At 30.2% G+C, this 17824-nt stretch overlaps 1 protein-coding gene across 1 annotated transcript in view; it reads left to right on the top strand.

Moving 5' to 3' along the window:
• The window catches only part of Erk7 (Extracellularly regulated kinase 7), a 36202-nt gene that overhangs the window by 12315 nt on the left and 6063 nt on the right, over nucleotides 1-17824 (top strand). Inside the window, exons 6-10 of the mRNA XM_080164076.1 lie at nucleotides 875-1001; nucleotides 7596-7751; nucleotides 8875-8963; nucleotides 9444-9653; nucleotides 12847-12959. Of these exons, the coding sequence (XP_080020202.1) occupies nucleotides 875-1001; nucleotides 7596-7751; nucleotides 8875-8963; nucleotides 9444-9653; nucleotides 12847-12959 (695 nt within the window). The remainder of the gene's footprint in view (nucleotides 1-874; nucleotides 1002-7595; nucleotides 7752-8874; nucleotides 8964-9443; nucleotides 9654-12846; nucleotides 12960-17824) is intronic.

Below are 17824 nucleotides of genomic sequence, written 5' to 3'. Positions count from 1 at the left end.
TTGCTTACAATGGATTCGTAATATTTTTCTGATTCTAAAGGTATATATTAACCCATATTTTTTTACCTGTGAAATGATAAAATTAAGTTCAAAGTTTTTATTCTCGTGGGTTTAAAAAAATCAATTTTTTTAATAATTTCCTGACAAAATTCAAAAAGTAAGGTGTCAAATTTAAGATCTTACTTTTTTGTACTTAATGGACATTTTCTTCCTTTTTTTGTTGCGTTTTAGTACCTTAAAATCGACTTAATCTTTTTTTTTAAAACTTAAATTACTACTTCTACTACTTACTAAAAGAACCGGCTAGCTATAAAAAAAAGTTGATACACCTTCTTTAGAATATTTGATATTTTTCCTCCTTTAGTTGAAACATTTTAATTTATTGTTCTAGTATCATATTACACTTCATTTTAAGATAAAATAAATTACATATAATACTAAATTTTATTAGATAAAGTACACTAGCTGAGTTAGTTAAACAATTCGATTTAATCTAGAATTTTAGAATTTATAAGAAAAATTACAATTCAAATAGGCGCATATGTAGTCTTTTGGTCTGTGGCTGATAATAAATTAGGCCGAAAAGTAAAACCCTAAATAAATTTCAATTTATTAGTTACATAATTACTAGAACTTAGACAGGGTGAGGAGGAATACGTTTAATAGAAGTCGTTTTTGTGTATGTAAACAAAGATGGCAACATCTACTAAACCGAAGCACTTCACTGTTATAAGAATTATCATGTAAAGTTTGAAATCAAAAGGGCAATTTTAACATGCCTTAATTAAATATAATAGCTATCCGTTTCGGACGTACGTGTGGATAATGGGTATAACAATTCTGAACCAAAGTACACAATGACCTTGTTGTTTAGGCCACAAAGTTTCTGCATTCTGGAAATGTGATACACCGTGATCAGAAGCCTAGCAACATCCTGCTGGACTCTCAGTGCAATTGTAAACTGGCAGATTTTGGTCTCGCCAGATCCCTCAGTCTCAAAGGTAAGATTATTTTTTTTATCACACAAAGTACCCTTTTGAGCAATGGTAACAATTCCATTCCCTTTCTTATTTTGAAACATTTTGAAATAAGGGGGGTTTGGATGGTTTGTTTATTACTTTAGGTCAGGTTAGGTTATGTTGGGTATAGGCCCTACAGGGTTATGCCCCCTTCCCCCCCCCTCAGGGCTAAAGCATAGGACTACAAACTATCCCTCCCTCCTTATTTATATATTTTTATAAATTGTGGATGACGGGGGGGGGGGGGGGTATAGGTGCTCAACTGGCCACTTGATGTATATCAATTTATCATCCATTGTCTTTTCTCTTGGGATCCATAGAAAGGAAGTGATATTAATCTAGGCTTCAGGTTAGGATAGCTGTTAATATGATTACTTTTGGAGATAAATAAGAAAGTTTAAAGAATAACCATAACATCATTATATTTTAACTTTATACTGCCTATATAATGGTTTAATGTTCTTTTTCTGTGAAACTATTAAAAACTTATACTACTACGATATTTATGGACAAAATTGTCCTTATTCTATTATTCCATTAATTTGGTCTGTTCATTGAAAATAAATGAATAAATGATTTGTTGATGAAAGTAAATGTAAAAAGAAAACTAGTAATTATTTGTTTTATAGACTTTTAGGTGTCCTTGCATTTCTGTTCAGTATAAAATTACAAATCTGGAAACATTGGGAAAAAAACATTGAAAACCTAATCTTCATGGGAATCGCTAAAACTTTCTAGTGCTTGTAAAAATGTTTCCACTACTAACAAAAAACGCTAGTAATGGAAATATTACCTCTAAGTTTTATAAGCTCGTTCTCTTACTCGTTAGCCTAGACCTTTGGGGACTTCCCATTAAATCTTGATTGGTTGGTTCAAAATAACAATGTTAAACTTTTCAATGTACATATAAAAAGATTTGTACTGTTTTATCTTTTGGGATTTACTTTGCAAATTTATTTCACATCCATTGTCTTTTCCCTTAAAATATTTGGAGATTTTTGAAAATCCGCATATTTTGCGTTCTAACCAAAATACTTTTTACACCTCTAACTTTATGACGCTTACAAATGTACAAATTTTGTATATTCACGTAAAAAAAGTCTGCAGTCGTAATCATTATTACATTAAATAGATATACATCTTTATTTATGTTCGTTTATTCTTTAATAAAACGCAGAAAAAGATAAAGGACATTTTACCTAAAAATAAACTCAAAGTCCGGCATTTTAACTTAATCATATTTTTTGACAATTTTATTTCAATTTAGGAAGAAAAAATACTTTATTTTTGTATAGAATAAAGATAATTCTATCTAAAGTCCAAAAGTTTATACACCAACAAATAAGAGATCGCGTTTGTCAGTATAATTTATAGTGAAAAGCGCCCCTACTCCAACTCACTTTTTTTCTATAAAAGTTGACAATGGCCCAAAATAGCAATAATTTACATAAGTTAAAGCAATTATCACAAAAATGTTGGTCAAATCAAAGACATTGGAAATTATAGAGCAGCTGTGCTACTCAAAAGTTCATAAAATCACAAACGAATGATTGTGAACGCGACAAAAAGAAATAAAGTAAACTTTTATGCGGCAAAAAAAGTTAAATTGCAACATTTTATACTTTGACTTGTAACCAAGGAAAATTGTGTAATTTATGCTTTTGCTATTAAATTTATTAGAACATTTTACATTTCTAGTTGTGCAGCCCCTTTTTAATTAAGGCCAATACGTATGTACGTCCGTCCGCCTAATCAATTAAAACTTATTTTATGTAAAGTAATGTCAAATTACAAACAAAAACACCTTAACCTAATAACCTCACACTAACAATCATTTTACACACCTGACTTAGCAGTAATAATAACCATTTTAACTCTTTAGTTATGACGGGGTTATAGGTAAATATTTGAACGCATCAATAACCCGAAAACGTCTGAATATGCTATTTGTATCACTAAATTGACTGGCTAACGTACTAGCTATATGTTGAAAATATTCGTCATTCAAACGTACATACATACTCAAGTGAAAGAGAATCCCCGCCGCTAGAAACAATATTTTTATTGACATTCTTCAGACATATAAATAAAATTAATATCTAATATGATTTTATTATGAAATTATGTTTGGACGATTAATTTTTATGTTGCTCACAGCTGAAATATTTGATATTCAGTATCTGCAGCCAAAAAGGTTTAAAATCGGCCGCGGTGCCCAACAATCAAGTCCAGCGGTTTAGAGATTATACCCATTATATAAAGTAGTATGGTTTTTGTTTGTTTGTTAAAATCTCAACAAACAATGCACCGGTTGAGTTCTCCATTTTATGTGAGCTTCACAAAGATCTCGGGATGATTTTGAGCCATATTATTATGGGTTGGTTTTAGGCTATTTTACTGCTCACTAGTGCAATCACTAGACATGTCAGTATAAAAGTTAATTTGACTGACATTAACGTTTACTTCCTGGCCAACTCTCCACAATTTAATGACATAAATACTATATTTCTTATGTTGACCTAATGATAGTACTAAAAGTTTAACTTAGAATAGGCAATTTGCAATCGTAAAAGAAATTATAAAATGCATATTTTATACTTTGGAATAGTTGTGGGGATTATAATTATTTCATTCGACTTAAAGCTATGGTAAGAAGAATCGGGCATCTAAAAGGATAAGACAATTGCCGATAAATTAAAATACATCGCCAATGAAGATAGACAAAATTATCCCTTCTGTAGATTAAGATTAGTGGTTGAAACGTTTGACCACTCAACTTAATAAACTAACTAATCAAAACTCCCTAAAGTCCCCAAAGTTGTTAATCAAACGAATAAGAAAACGTTATTATAAATCTTTTGCAGGACTAGTGAGTGTAATAAACAGCCCATTGTCCCCTCTCTATCTGGATAAGATTAGTATTTTCATCCAGATAAAATTGTAGCTTTCGTAGATTTTAAAGTTATGATAATACCCTTGTAATTGTAATATAAACTAATTAATTTAAGATTAGTGAAATATTTCACCCTCCCTACTTGGAAAAGTGACGTAAATAGTGTTCAATTTATATAAATTTAGGTCATTGTTTTGTTAATTATTCATTTGTTAATGTTTGTTTGCTCGTGTCCAAAAGATCTCGCTAACGACAAATCAAGGTATACTTTTTAGGGAAGCATTATAGATGAGATATTTTGGAGGATATATTTATAGTAAAGGCTATTGAAATAATTGATATTAATGATATTAAAAACGACTCTATCAATTATTTTTCTGTGGAGCTTTATATGCCATTTCATTGGTATATGTTATAAATAAAAAGATACATACATTCAAACATTATTTTATGTTTGTTTCCCCTTTACTTCTTACATTTCATGTCTAAGCTTGTAAATAGTTGAAATAAAATAAATAGAAAAAAATATATTTCAAGTAGGGAGGGGACAATGGAAGTCAAATTAATATACACCTCTTCCCCGCAGTTATTATAAGCGTTGAAAGCACCAGTACCAAACAAATATTAATGAAGATTATTTTATCTTGCTTTAACATACCCCTTATCCCTGATTCAATATACCATATATAATGTGTCATAGCTCCTATCAAATATTATAAAAATTTTGGGGTGTGTGGTCATTTTTTAGGGGACAATTTTTCTTTAAGATTGTGGTATCCACTCCCATAATAATTATAAACCTTCTCAGAAGCTATGAGAAGCTACACATTAAATAAGAACTACATCGGTTTAGTGGTTAGCGAGATCCTTTGGTAAACTTAGAGACACAGACATAGATCCTGTAACTTTTACATAAGGATTTGAGAAACTGATTTGAAAAACTTTAAGCGGTAGTGATATTTCACTCCAATATACATATAAATAAATTGTATAAATCAGAATTGAAACAGGCACTATTGATTTTTAGTCTTGATCGATCAAATATATAAACTTTGCTTTCTTTTTTTACAACATATCAAGAACTTAAATACATATTTTAAAAAGGATTGACTTTGTTATTTTATACGTACTAGCGGCTACGCCCCTAGAGGCCTCTAGCAGCATGTAAAATGGACAATAAAACAATGGACGATAAATTAAATGTACTAATGTTTGTATTAGCTATTAAACTGTCGATTTTTAATTATAATATAATACCTAATAAATTTTTATTTTGAATGCTGTGCTTCACAAATATTAAGTATCTTTTTTTATAATTTCACTAAATAAAAGTTTTGAGAAATGCTAAAATTTTGATTTGTTGTTTACAGCTTAACGTGGAAATGAAAAAAATATTGCGCCATCTAGTTGTCAGTTCCGGTACTTCTCGCATTATATTTTTAAAGACGTTTAAGAATGACGTTAAAGACAAATCTTCATCTTGTTATTTACAGTTTAAGCAAAAGGGGTAGTGGTTCAAATAGTTAAAAATACCAATCTTAAAAGAGAACAAACTAGTTCAATGCTTTTAATATCTTATGCTGTAAAAAAGTCCACAACGTGTTACCTTTGTCACAACTTTGGAATAGAATAAAACACAAAATTGCTCAAAAAAAATAAACTGAAAATTTAATCAGTTATATAACAAAAAATTTCCCTACCTTTACTCTAATAAAGTATTGTTTTTTATATTGAATATAGTGTTTTTCATCGACCTAATTACACATTGATACAAATTAAAAATTGTGCAATTTAGAAAAGTATAATTGCGGATTTATGTGTATACTCTAAAAAAATACTCTTTGATGACGTAAACTTTTTAATCATTCCCATTCTACCTATTATTAGTGTCTGTCTGTCTGTCTTCTAGTTTTAAGAAGACATATCTTTGTTCCTCACAGGTTCCAGCCAAGGAAATCCAAACTTTCACAGGATTTTAATTACAACTCAATTTCACAATTCAGGATCAAAATAACAGTGTTTTCTCATTTTTACGAATATACCATGCTTGCATTTATATGCATAAATCTTTCTTGTTTCGCTTGGGACTATCTCTGTCAGGCACCGTGGCCTTGCTTACACTAACCTAGTCTAAAAATAATAGTATTTATCGCATCTTAGACAGCTTTCCGCGGATAGGAAACTGATACATTATATAATTGATTCCGGTTTTGTTTGCCCTGGTGGGCCTAAGGCCTAGGATAAATTGGTATAAATATTATGTTTTTTTTTATTTTACAATTCGTAGAAAATTACTATAATACGACACGATACATGATTTATTAGTATGGCTAGGAACAGGTTCTAATACATCCGTTATGCGGTTTCGAAGACATAATGGAAATATTTTTTTTTATAAAAGTTCAAGAAAGATTTGCTGCTGCAGTAATAAATTTGTTTGTATTTCGAGAGATAAAAACTCCATATCGTAATCTATTAAAAAACAAGTCCTTTTGTGGACGAATTTAAACATTAAATAACTTCCAACAAAATTATTTTCAGACAAAACTATTCGTTTTCATTTTCTCGAGCATTTTAATTTTAGAATATTAAAAGAAAATGGTGTCTGTACTATTTATATTTTTCAGAGAAATAAATTAAACGATTCTTTATTTTCTTTTGTTAATGAATTTGGTTTTCTTATTTTTAACTTTTTGTTGTGCATCAGTGAATGACCAACAACCATTTAAATTCTGTTCTAAGGTTATTTAAAAAACTATTCATCTCTTAATCATAATAAGATTAGTTATACGCTAAAAATTATATAAGTGCGCATAGTTTGCGGTCTTAACTTTATCCAAAAAAAACGTGAAGTTATACAAAACTATGATTCTTATATAAAATAATAACTTTATAACAAGGATAAGATACCCAAAAGAAGCGCAGAAATAGCCAATGTTTACTATTTAGGTGTTTTTATAATAACACTTGTATGATAATGTTAATAAATCTTAGAAAATGTCATTTTTAGTAAATATTTAATTGTATTTTAAGCTTTTTTAGGAAAAATTTTATATTCTGTAATTAAATTATGGAATAGACTTAGACATACAGTACGACAGACCTTAGTTTAGAGTAGCTACGATACACAAAACTTGATAATAATAAAAAAATGATTATTAGCACGCAATTTCTAAGTTTATTACAACTTTTTGGTCGTAGATTATTTCTTGTACAGAATGAAAATCATTTTTATATATTTTCTGATATAAATTGTAGAACTGTTTGGATATATAAAGAAAAACATTGAGACAGCTAAGTCTGATTATGACAAGTGTCATTCTTTAATCCATCCCTAATTGCAGTCCGTAGGAGAAATTAATTAATACTGCCTTCAGCTATTCTGTATATACCCTCATGACTGTAAGCGAGTTTACTAAACCCAAGGATATAAGGGGATAAGACAATGGCTGATAAATTGATGTACATCCCCAATTATGGTGCACAAAATTACGTTTGAATACTCAACTTAATGAACCAACCAATCGAAATTCCATAAAAGTGCCCAGAGTTGTTAAGCCAACGAATAAGAAAACGTTTTTATCAAACAGAGGGGACTAGTGTAATAACCAACCCAATATCCCTCCCTGACTAAACCACATGTATTATTTTATAACATTTAAACTTATCTCGTTTTTTTCCAGAGAGTCCTGAGCTGAACGGTGATGGAGACGCGTGCCTGACAGACTATGTGGCCACCAGGTGGTACAGAGCACCAGAGATCCTGCTGGCATCCAAGAAGTACACAGCGGGTGTGGACATGTGGAGTCTCGGCTGTATTCTTGCTGAAATGATCCTAGGTAATCAGCGATACAGGGATAGGACAAAGGACATTAAGTTAACTTTCCCTTTCCCAATTATGATGAGCAAAATAGTTCCTTTGGTAGACGTATTGTGTTAAAGGAAAAGTTATGAAACTGTAACTTAGTGTTTTTATTCCTGATTTAACCTTTCCCCTACAGAATTGTTAGCTTACCTATATAAGATTACTTTATGAAGTTTCGGGAAAAAATCTTTTTCAGTAAACTCTTACTTATATTTTTATTCAATGTTTTTAAACAAGTTAAGTATAATGATATGTATGTTAATTATTTCCTTTTAAAGAGCAAGTTGTATTATTTTTGTTTTATTGCTAAAAATAGAATCACATTTTACTGCATATGATTCCTTTTAATCTGATTATTTATCCTCGACAGAGAGTAAGGGATATCATATTTGTCGAAATTTTGTTTTATATAAATGTAAATTATAATAATCCTATTATATAAAGTAGTAAGATTTTTTGTCTGATTCTTAAATTTTAATAACATTTTACACCTTTGAATACAGAGCCAATAATTGCTAGGGACACAACTGCTAGTTTATTTATAAAACTAGGCAGATACAAAAATTCTTGACATTAAAAACAAAACTTATCAATCAAGCATAGTTTTTCTCATTTATATTTTTTTTTACAACAGATAACTTTGAACAAAAACGCATAAAATTGCTTTAAGGGGAACTTAGAAGGGCACTCTCTACGGGAAAGTTGTTTTCGAATCCACTATCATATTTCAAAACATTGAAGTTCCTTCATTAGGTAGTTCAAACGTCAAAAATCTTTACATTTTTGCCCTGTCCTTTATATCCCTTAACTAGCGCTGTGTCTATTGAAACCTTAGTAATTTATTATTTAATTTCTTTTGTGATATACAGAGACTTTACTGTAGCCCCCCCCCCCTCACCCACTATCAAATATTTTTTTGTTTTGTGAGCATTTATATTAGGTAGAGTATTTAAAAATTATTTAATTCATAAGCATACATAAATCGTGTATTATGTTTCTTGAAAAGGGGATGATATTTCTTCATATAACTGGTTAATTAAAAATAACGTAATTTTTAGTCGTATTTTGGATCATGTTCAAACCCCTTTAATTTTTAGGGAAGCCCTTATTTCCTGGAACGTCTACAATCAATCAGATAGAGAAGATAGTAACAACTATCGCACTGCCCACACAAAAAGATGTCAAGGTAATGTTTATATATTAACACACGGACACATCTGTAATGTAAAATAGCTTTGCTTTCAAAATAAACCCTAAGAATTAACGCCCTAAAAACTGATTGGTTCGATTGATTGCATTACATTTACATCTATAAACCAACCTTTGCACTAAGATATTTTCAATATTTTTACAATAAATATAATTCGCCTGCTAAAGTTAGTCCCCAAATTTATAATTCTTATCAATTATTCTTATCATATAAATAAAGTTAAAAGTCAATTTTGAGCCTGAGAGATATTTATTGTCACACAATTTAAATGTTATGGCGAATACGAATGTGTAGAATTGAATATGAAAGATATTGAAATCTGGCATAATATCAATTTTCTGTTTTATACGTTAAATTTTGAATAAGTCTACAATAATTTAATTTTAAAATATTAATAATAGAAACATATTTGAAATTTATTTTATTTATTTTGCTTTATGTTATTTAAATTTTTAGGAGATCTGCTCTGACTATGCTCAATCAATCCTGGACAAAGCCATGACCATGAAACGTCGGCCGCTGCCGGAGATGTTAGGCGGCGACTCTACGGGTAAAGACGCCATCAACCTGATTGAGACGCTGCTCAAGTTCAACCCGGCGCAGAGGTTGACGGCGCACGCTGCCCTCCGGCATCCATATGTCGCCAGGTTTCACAACTCTTCTCAGGTAAACTTTGGCAACAGATGTTGATGATCACAGTTAGAAGGGACTGGGCTAAAAGAAGAAGAAGACTACATGACCTTGTCTGGTAGTTCTTTTTTTGCCTACATTAATTGCAGAAAAAAATGCATAGAAAAAAAGCCAAAAGTTACCATGTTTTTTTCTTCATCTGAAATAATTTTGCATTTTAATAAGAATTTAGCATGTATATATATATATGTATTTTCACTATACATGTACAGAACACGCAATGTCACAGCTTTTATTTACATTTACATCTTCACATGAAAACCAAAAGTGGGTCGTGCTATTTTTAACCTTAGGTTTCCTTTAAACTTAATACATATTTGCTTTATATAATGTAATTTTCTTTTTTTTGTAAAAACTTGCTTTTAACTTTTTTTTGATAAATATATTTTACAACAGTTTGATTTTAACATGGCATTTAATATTTAACATTTATTCGAATATACTTTTTAATACTTTAATAAAATTTTTCAAACATATAGGTGATCATTCACATATGATTGATTTATAAATTATTTCGATTAAAGTTTTCCTATAAATAAAAAAAATATTATCGAAATATTTTTTTCTTTGGGTAAAATATATTTTTTCCTTGAAAAAGCAATCATTGCACGTAATTTAAAATTACTTTAGTTTGTTCACAAAGTGAAGTTGCACTTTTTATTTTGACTGACGGCTTCGCCAACAGCTTTTAGTATTTAATTTAAAATTTAGTATTTAATTAGGGTAGAAGGTTTTTCATATGTATTTGATCAACTGTTTGTAATAAAGCTTAAAACTTAGGAATAGTATGAACCTTACCTATCAAGTCATGTCTTAAATTGGTCCTGTGAAGTAATTAAACAAGGAGAAGAAAATAACATTGGCCGATAGAATACTCTTTCAACCTGTGATTATAGTGTCAAAGCTTGAAAAAATCCTTCTTATTTTTGCAACCTAAGATATTAGAGATTTTAAAGGTAGAGTTCTGCATTATGATAATTGACTTAGCAATCGTGATTTTGTTTTATAAAATAGTAAATATCTTTAAATTAAAGAATATTCCATAAAAGGAATTATAGAATTAAACATAATTCCATGTTAAAACAATATTTTTTATCCAAGAATGATTAGGTTTTTTAGCCAAATAATAAAAATATTACTAATCAGCATGGTGGTTTTTTCATTGTTATATATTAAGGTTACAAATTCTTTTTTTTCTCTCTTCATTTTGAACAACTGCAAAAAAAATTTACATTTTAACATTTATACCTAGATAATAAAGCATATAATTGTTGAATTGTTTGTTTAAATCTCTTAAAATAAAGGAAGGTCTAGTTGAAATTTTATTTAGTGGTTCCTGGTCAGGTTTTATATATTTAAAGCTGAAATAGGTAATAACCAAACCTGTTTAGCTTCTTACACCTTAATATATAGCCTTGTATAAAACCCAAACTTAACCTTTACTGACGGGCGTGCTGACCTCGTTCTTTTGATTTTGGTTTTGGTAGCGACTATGGAAATTAATTTCTTTCATGCTCCATACTAATCAACTTTATTGTTCATACATTTGTGATAATAAAGAGAACAGCCATGGCCATTTCGCTAGTTATGTAATAAATGTTTCATAAGAAGAAGTTTTCATTTAAAGCTTAAACGAAGGCTCCAATAGGACCATACACAAGAAAAACTAGATTTCTATCTTAGATAAATTAATTTTCACTTCTTTATTTAAAATAAGTAACAGTCGATAATGTGTCTTCTGTATTATTCTTTATCATTTGCAATGTCATGCTGTTAGCTTGTTATTGAAACGCTGCTTATGACAAATTTATTCTTGTTTTTAAGTGTTTTTAATATTCTAAAAAATGATACAACTGAAAAAAAAGAAGATGGGAAGTTTTTGCGTGTTTGGCACTTACTGTGTAGATTAGCTCCCCATATTTTTTGGGTGTTTCATCACATTTGCGAAAAGCACAATAGCAAAAATAAGATAGAAATTTTATTTTAGGGGAAAAACTAAAGCTTTTTGGGGCCAAGTTTAGTTGATTAATAATAAAACTAGCATTATGCCATTAAAATTTAACTTGTCGTGAAGTGTAGAGGGATTTAAGTTTTAAGGCAGTTGTAATACTTTCTGATGTCTTTAAAAAATTCGATAAAAATTGATAAATTTGCTAACCTATCTATAATACAAAGTAGACTGATGTCTGTCCGTCTGTCCCTTAAAATCGTGGTAACCACTGAACCGATCGGATTCTACTCATCAGGGAATATACCTACAGGTCCTGTGGTGGTTTTAAGCTATTTTCTTGAGGAATGGGACACCGTTCCCCAACCCCCCAATTCCCCCCCCCCCCAAAAAAAAATACAATTTTTGGGCAGGTAATTAAAACATTGCTGCACCACCACTGTTTTTTTTTAAATTACCTCTTGGGGCAAAGCCGCTAGTATTTTTATAAAATAATATTTTTTGTGAGTTTGGTAAATTTACTTGACTATCCTTCTGGAAAGTTCTGTAAAAAAAACTTTTTATTTTATGTTTTTACATTACTGCTTTAATTATTTTATAGCAGAATGGTAATTAATGTCAGTTAACTTTCATTTTTCAATGTTTATAAGTAGTGCATTAATAACGTTATAACAAAAAAGATCAAATGTTTTAGACAATAAATAACATTGTGAAATTATCGTTAGGTAGTTCATTTAATTTAGTTTTAGGTCATTGATTTCTACTTTTATTCACAACTTTATTTGAATGAACAGAAATACCTTTCTTTATGAATTTCATTGTTATTGTGTCATTTTTCGAATTTGGATTTATGATATGTGGAGGTGTATGCACACCAAAAAGTTTTGTTGGTGAGTCTCAATCAACAAAACTGTTTCTTTTTTATAATTAGCTTTTTTACATTTCTTTATCATTATTTCTATATTACATGTTTATTATTTGTAGATCAGTTATTTAACATGAAACGCGTGTTAAATAAGTTGATAGATGTAATAAATGAAATAATCTTCAAGAATTCGTTAAATATAAATTCAAGTTTATAAATGTTACTTAACCTAAAGTATTTATCTAAAGTAGTAAGTAGTTTACTACTATTTGAAGTGAAAATACCACGTCATCTAAGCCAATTGTTACTTCTCACGCCGACATCCGTTTTTATTAATGTTCATAATTTTTTTTCAGGAGCCTGAGATGAAACGTGAGGTAGTTCCTCCGCTGAGTGATTGTGTACAACTTTCTGTAGAACAGTACAGACAAAAACTTTATGATATTATCAAGCAAGAGAAAATTGTTAGGTGACACTTTTTTATTTATTTCCAAAATTTATATCTTTAGATGTCAAATTTTGGTCTGCTAATTATTAACTGTAGACTATAGTTATACTCAAACTGTTATTATTAGAATACCGGGGAATACTCCCTTTCGTGGCAAGGCCCCTTAAGGGGCGATTCGTCGTATTTTTAAAATGGCTTTTTATAGGTTATTTTAGGTTAGGTTATATTGTATTAGGTGATTGCCTACTGTGAAAAATATGAAGAATCGCCCTTTAAGGTGCGTTGAAACGAAATATCGTTACTGGGTAGATTTTCCCGTGGCTATATATCCAAGGTGGTTGACCTATCACTCCGCAGAATAGCATAAAACCTTACCAGTACAAATACAAAGAACCTTTGAAAATTGCAAGCAAACTGTTTCGTGGTTTTCCAGATCTCTATAGTCGAACACACGACCAATTTTTAATAAATCGACATAAAATTGTATGTTTTAAGACAATATTGCCAAGTTTCATGTGTAAATATTGGTGAAATTGCCTAGAAACTACTTTGTGAATGTTGGATATAAATTTGCATTTGAAGTAGAGGTTTTCCTTTTCCAACTTTTATTGATTTTCTGCAGAATTTTTGTAGTGTACCCTTTCCGTCTCCTTTGTTGCTAAAAGACCTTTTTTATAATGCAGTCCAGATACACATAAGAAATGTCTTACTCATTATGCTATATTGTAGAACTAGCGGCTTCGCCCCTAGCCTCTAGGGGCTTTGCCCCAAGAGGTGATAAAAAAGGACCAAGGAAATCTTCAGCAAAAAAATGGGGGGGATTTTGTTTTTGGGGGGGTTGAAAATAGCCTAAAACCACCACAGGACCAGTAGGTATTTTCCCTGAAGAGTAGAATCCGATCGGTTCAGTGGTTACCGAGATCTTAAGGAACAGACAGACATTATTCTACTTTGTATTATACAAGCAATGACTTGAATGTAATATATGACTGTATAATGTATTGTATTTTTTTTATTTTGAAAGATGCTATTCTATGATTTTCAATCAACATCCCTCTCCATAAAATGTTAAACATTTACCTATTTGGAGGTGGCTAGGGCTCTCCAATGTGTTTTGAAACCTCAAACTCATTGAAACCCCATAGAAAATATTTACCCTCAACCATGAATTTTACAATTTTTTTTACAAAACGCGTTTAGAAAAGCTGTCCATGAACATAACTGTCTTTGTTACATATTCATTCAAATCAATATTTAAAGTGTCCATGTAATATACCCTCTAATGATTAACTAAAGTTCTTCAAATAGATGCATTTAAAAACTTGAGCTAACATAGAATGGAAACTTTGTTTTTAATATATTTAAATATATGTATACTAACTCATTTGGAATACCTTTCTACAAAATAGGTTGACCTATCATTGTGTCTTAAATGGGATAGGGTTAACCAACATCCATATAACGGTATGACAAATGAACATTAACATTTGTAGAATATTGATGCATAAGTCTAAACAAAATTGTAAGTAAATTTGTTGCAAAACTTCTTAATTATACTCCTTCATAAAGTAAAAAATCACCATGTTTTAAATAGACATACGGACTTTTTTGGTAACGATTATACAGTTATATGAACCACCCTGCAAAGTATGAAATCGATAAGACAATACAAACCTTTTTAGATTAAGGAAAAGAGCTAACTGTCCCGGACGGACGAACCGACCCTAATTATAGAAAAGCTTCGTTTTTAAAAACTACTTGATAATCAATGCATATTCTAGTGATAAGGTACAACTTTTTTACATGATTTTTGGGAGGGAGATTTATTACAAAGCATATTTTTTTACATTTTAAATGTAAGATTTTTTGTTTGAATCAAAGCAGTATGCTTAAATTTTTGTGTTTTGTTTTATGCTTTTGATGGAAGACGAAGAAAGTCCCTCAAATAAAAATTCCGACGTTATGAAAATGAGGGATTAGGAGAGGAGGAGTGGGAAAGAAAACCCCTAAAAAAGATATGGATACTCCCTCATTTTTATGACGTCACATTAAGCGACTTTCTTGGTCTTCTTTTGATGACATTTATGTCCTTGCTGTATAAATGAAAATATTTATCTACTCTGAAATTATATTTTAACACACAAATTATTTATGCATTTTTTCATGGCTTTTGTTCATAGGCTTTGAAGGTCAGAACCCGGGAACGTATTTTCTTTAGGATAGGAACATTAAAGTAAAATTTAATTTTTCAACCCATTCCCCTAGCCACCATCTAATTAGAACAGTACCTACCTTCTTTTGCCCAATCCCTTTATTTGATAAAATCTCTATGTCAAAGTATTGTGTACCCTTGCAACATAATTTTTACATTATTTAATCTTGTATTAACCTATCTCTGTATTCCTGTATGTCTGTCCCTGACATAGTATTGTGTACCCTTGCAACACAATATTTACATTATTTTATCTTGTATTAATCTATCTCTGTATTCCTGTATGTCTGTCCCTGACATAGTATTGTGTACCCTTGCAACATAATTTTTACATTATTTTATCTTGTATTAACCTTTCTCTGTATTCCTGTATGTCTGTCCCTGACATAGTATTGTGTACCCTTGCAACATAATTTTTACATTTATTTTATCTTGTATTAACCTATCTCTGTATTCCTGTATGTCTGTCCCTGACATAGTATTGTGTACCCTTGCAACACAATATTAACATTTATTTTATCTTATATTAACTATCCCTGTATTCCTGTATGTCTGTCCCTGACATAGTATTGTGTACCCTTGCAACATAATTTTTACATTTATTTTATCTTGTATTAACCTATCTCTGTATTCCTGTATGTCTGTTGTCCCTGACATAGTATTGTGTACCCTTGCAACACAATTTTTACATTATTTTATCTTGTATTAACCTATCTCTGTATTCCTGTATGTCTGTCCCTGACATAGTATTAGTATTGTGTACTCTTGGAACACAATATCTACATTTATTTTATCTTGTATTAACCTATCTCTGTATTCCTGTATGTCTGTCCCTGACATAGTATTAGTATTGTGTACTCTTGGTACACAATATCTACATTTATTTTATCTTGTATTAACCTATCTCTGTATTCCTGTATGTCTGTCCCTGACATAGTATTAGTATTGTGTACTCTTGGAACACAATATCTACATTTATTTTATCTTGTATTAACCTATCTCTGTATTCCTGTTTGTCTGTCCCTGACATAGTATTGTGTACCCTTGCAACACAATTTTTACATTTATTGCAAAACCATTTTTATTTATTGCACAGGACTGACTGAATTTGGCATAGAAGTGATTTTCCGGCAAAATCTCATTTTTTTGTAATAAAGGACAATTCAACCCCTCACCCACAGAGTTATTAATTTTATTGGTGTATGTGAATGTATGGCATTTATAAAAGTGGTTATGGTTGACATTAAATAAACATGCAATTTATACAATTACTTCCTTGGCATATTATTCATGTGGCAAAAATAAAAGTGTTTATTGCTGACATATCATTGAGTTAAGATATTCTAATGAAATTTTGACTACAGTTTTTTTTGTTGATTCAAGAAATCCACACCTTTGGTAAGCTTGCTATAAGATTTTAGCTGAGGGTGGATGCTAAGCCTACTTAAAACGATGGGGTACTGTTGTATTATACTTTCATTGCCGTCAAAGTTTATAATTCGAAAAAAGGAAGGTACATGTGAAACAAGAAAAAATTGCAAAACAAATTTTATCTGAAATATTCCGATATTCATTATTTTATTAGAAAAAAAGGAAAAGGAAGAAGGCATAATACTTTTTCCATAAAACATGCCCATTTGTATAAAAATTGTTGGCTTATTAGTTTTGCCGTTAAAAAAATCTTACTAGACATGTTTAGACATATGTTGTTAAAAAACAGCAAACGATTTTAACAGAGTTAAAGGGATTGGGATAATGCATTTACACTAATCATATGACAAGGACATCATAAAACTTTTATCTAATATCCCATAATTTACCCTAGCGCGGACATTAATTTATTTTCTCTTTCTCTCTCTTATCTATCTTTCTTTCTATAACTCTAACTTTCTCCTCTATCTGACGTAACAAATAATTAAATTTAGCCGTTTTGGTCAATTTTTTATATTCTTCTCTGCCAAGAGTTTTTCAAATATCAGTTTTTTGGATACGGTTTTTTAAAAAATATTTTATTTTCTTGTTAATTAACAATATTTTCAAATTAAAAGGCACAAGGTTTCATGAAAATAAGTCTTGTCTCTTTCTATTTTGTATTGTGATAATAATTTCCAGAGTAATTATAAGTTTTCAATGACCTTTAATTTCAAGCAACTAATTGACTTTCCTTACACTTAAATGCAGGCATTTGTAGCCGCTATTAAGCTGCAAGCGAGACACCCACGAGCTACTGCCTTTATTTGGCGTTCTCTGTTAGACCTTCAGTTGACATTAAATTTCCATGGTCGACTCAACATAAAGTAGTAAGGTTTTGTTGTCTTCAAAATGGTTGGTTCAATTGAGCTATGCTAAGATCACAACAACCACAGGACAGTTCCCCTTTCCAACTGTTTTAATCTTTGTTTAACAATACAATGCTAAGGGATGATGAAATATACTGACAGCTATTTGGCGGCTGTCATTACCTATAGCGAAGTCATAATTGATGAACTTTGACTTAAGGAAGGCATTTAATTGTCATTGCCTTGCAATTACAATTATAATTATTCTAAAATTTTAATTGCACTAGAAATGAATAACTAAAAAATGCTATTAATAGATATTTCATAAATTCTAGTTCTTCTTTAAAAATACCGGAAATAGCATCAGTGTGTGCCATTTTAGCGTCTCTATTTTG

The sequence above is a fragment of the Acartia tonsa genome, chromosome 6 (genome assembly GCF_053477335.1).
Source record: "Acartia tonsa isolate MP-2025a chromosome 6, ASM5347733v1, whole genome shotgun sequence".
Taxonomy (NCBI): Eukaryota; Metazoa; Arthropoda; class Copepoda; order Calanoida; family Acartiidae; genus Acartia; species Acartia tonsa.
This window is presented reverse-complemented; position numbering and strand designations above follow the sequence as displayed.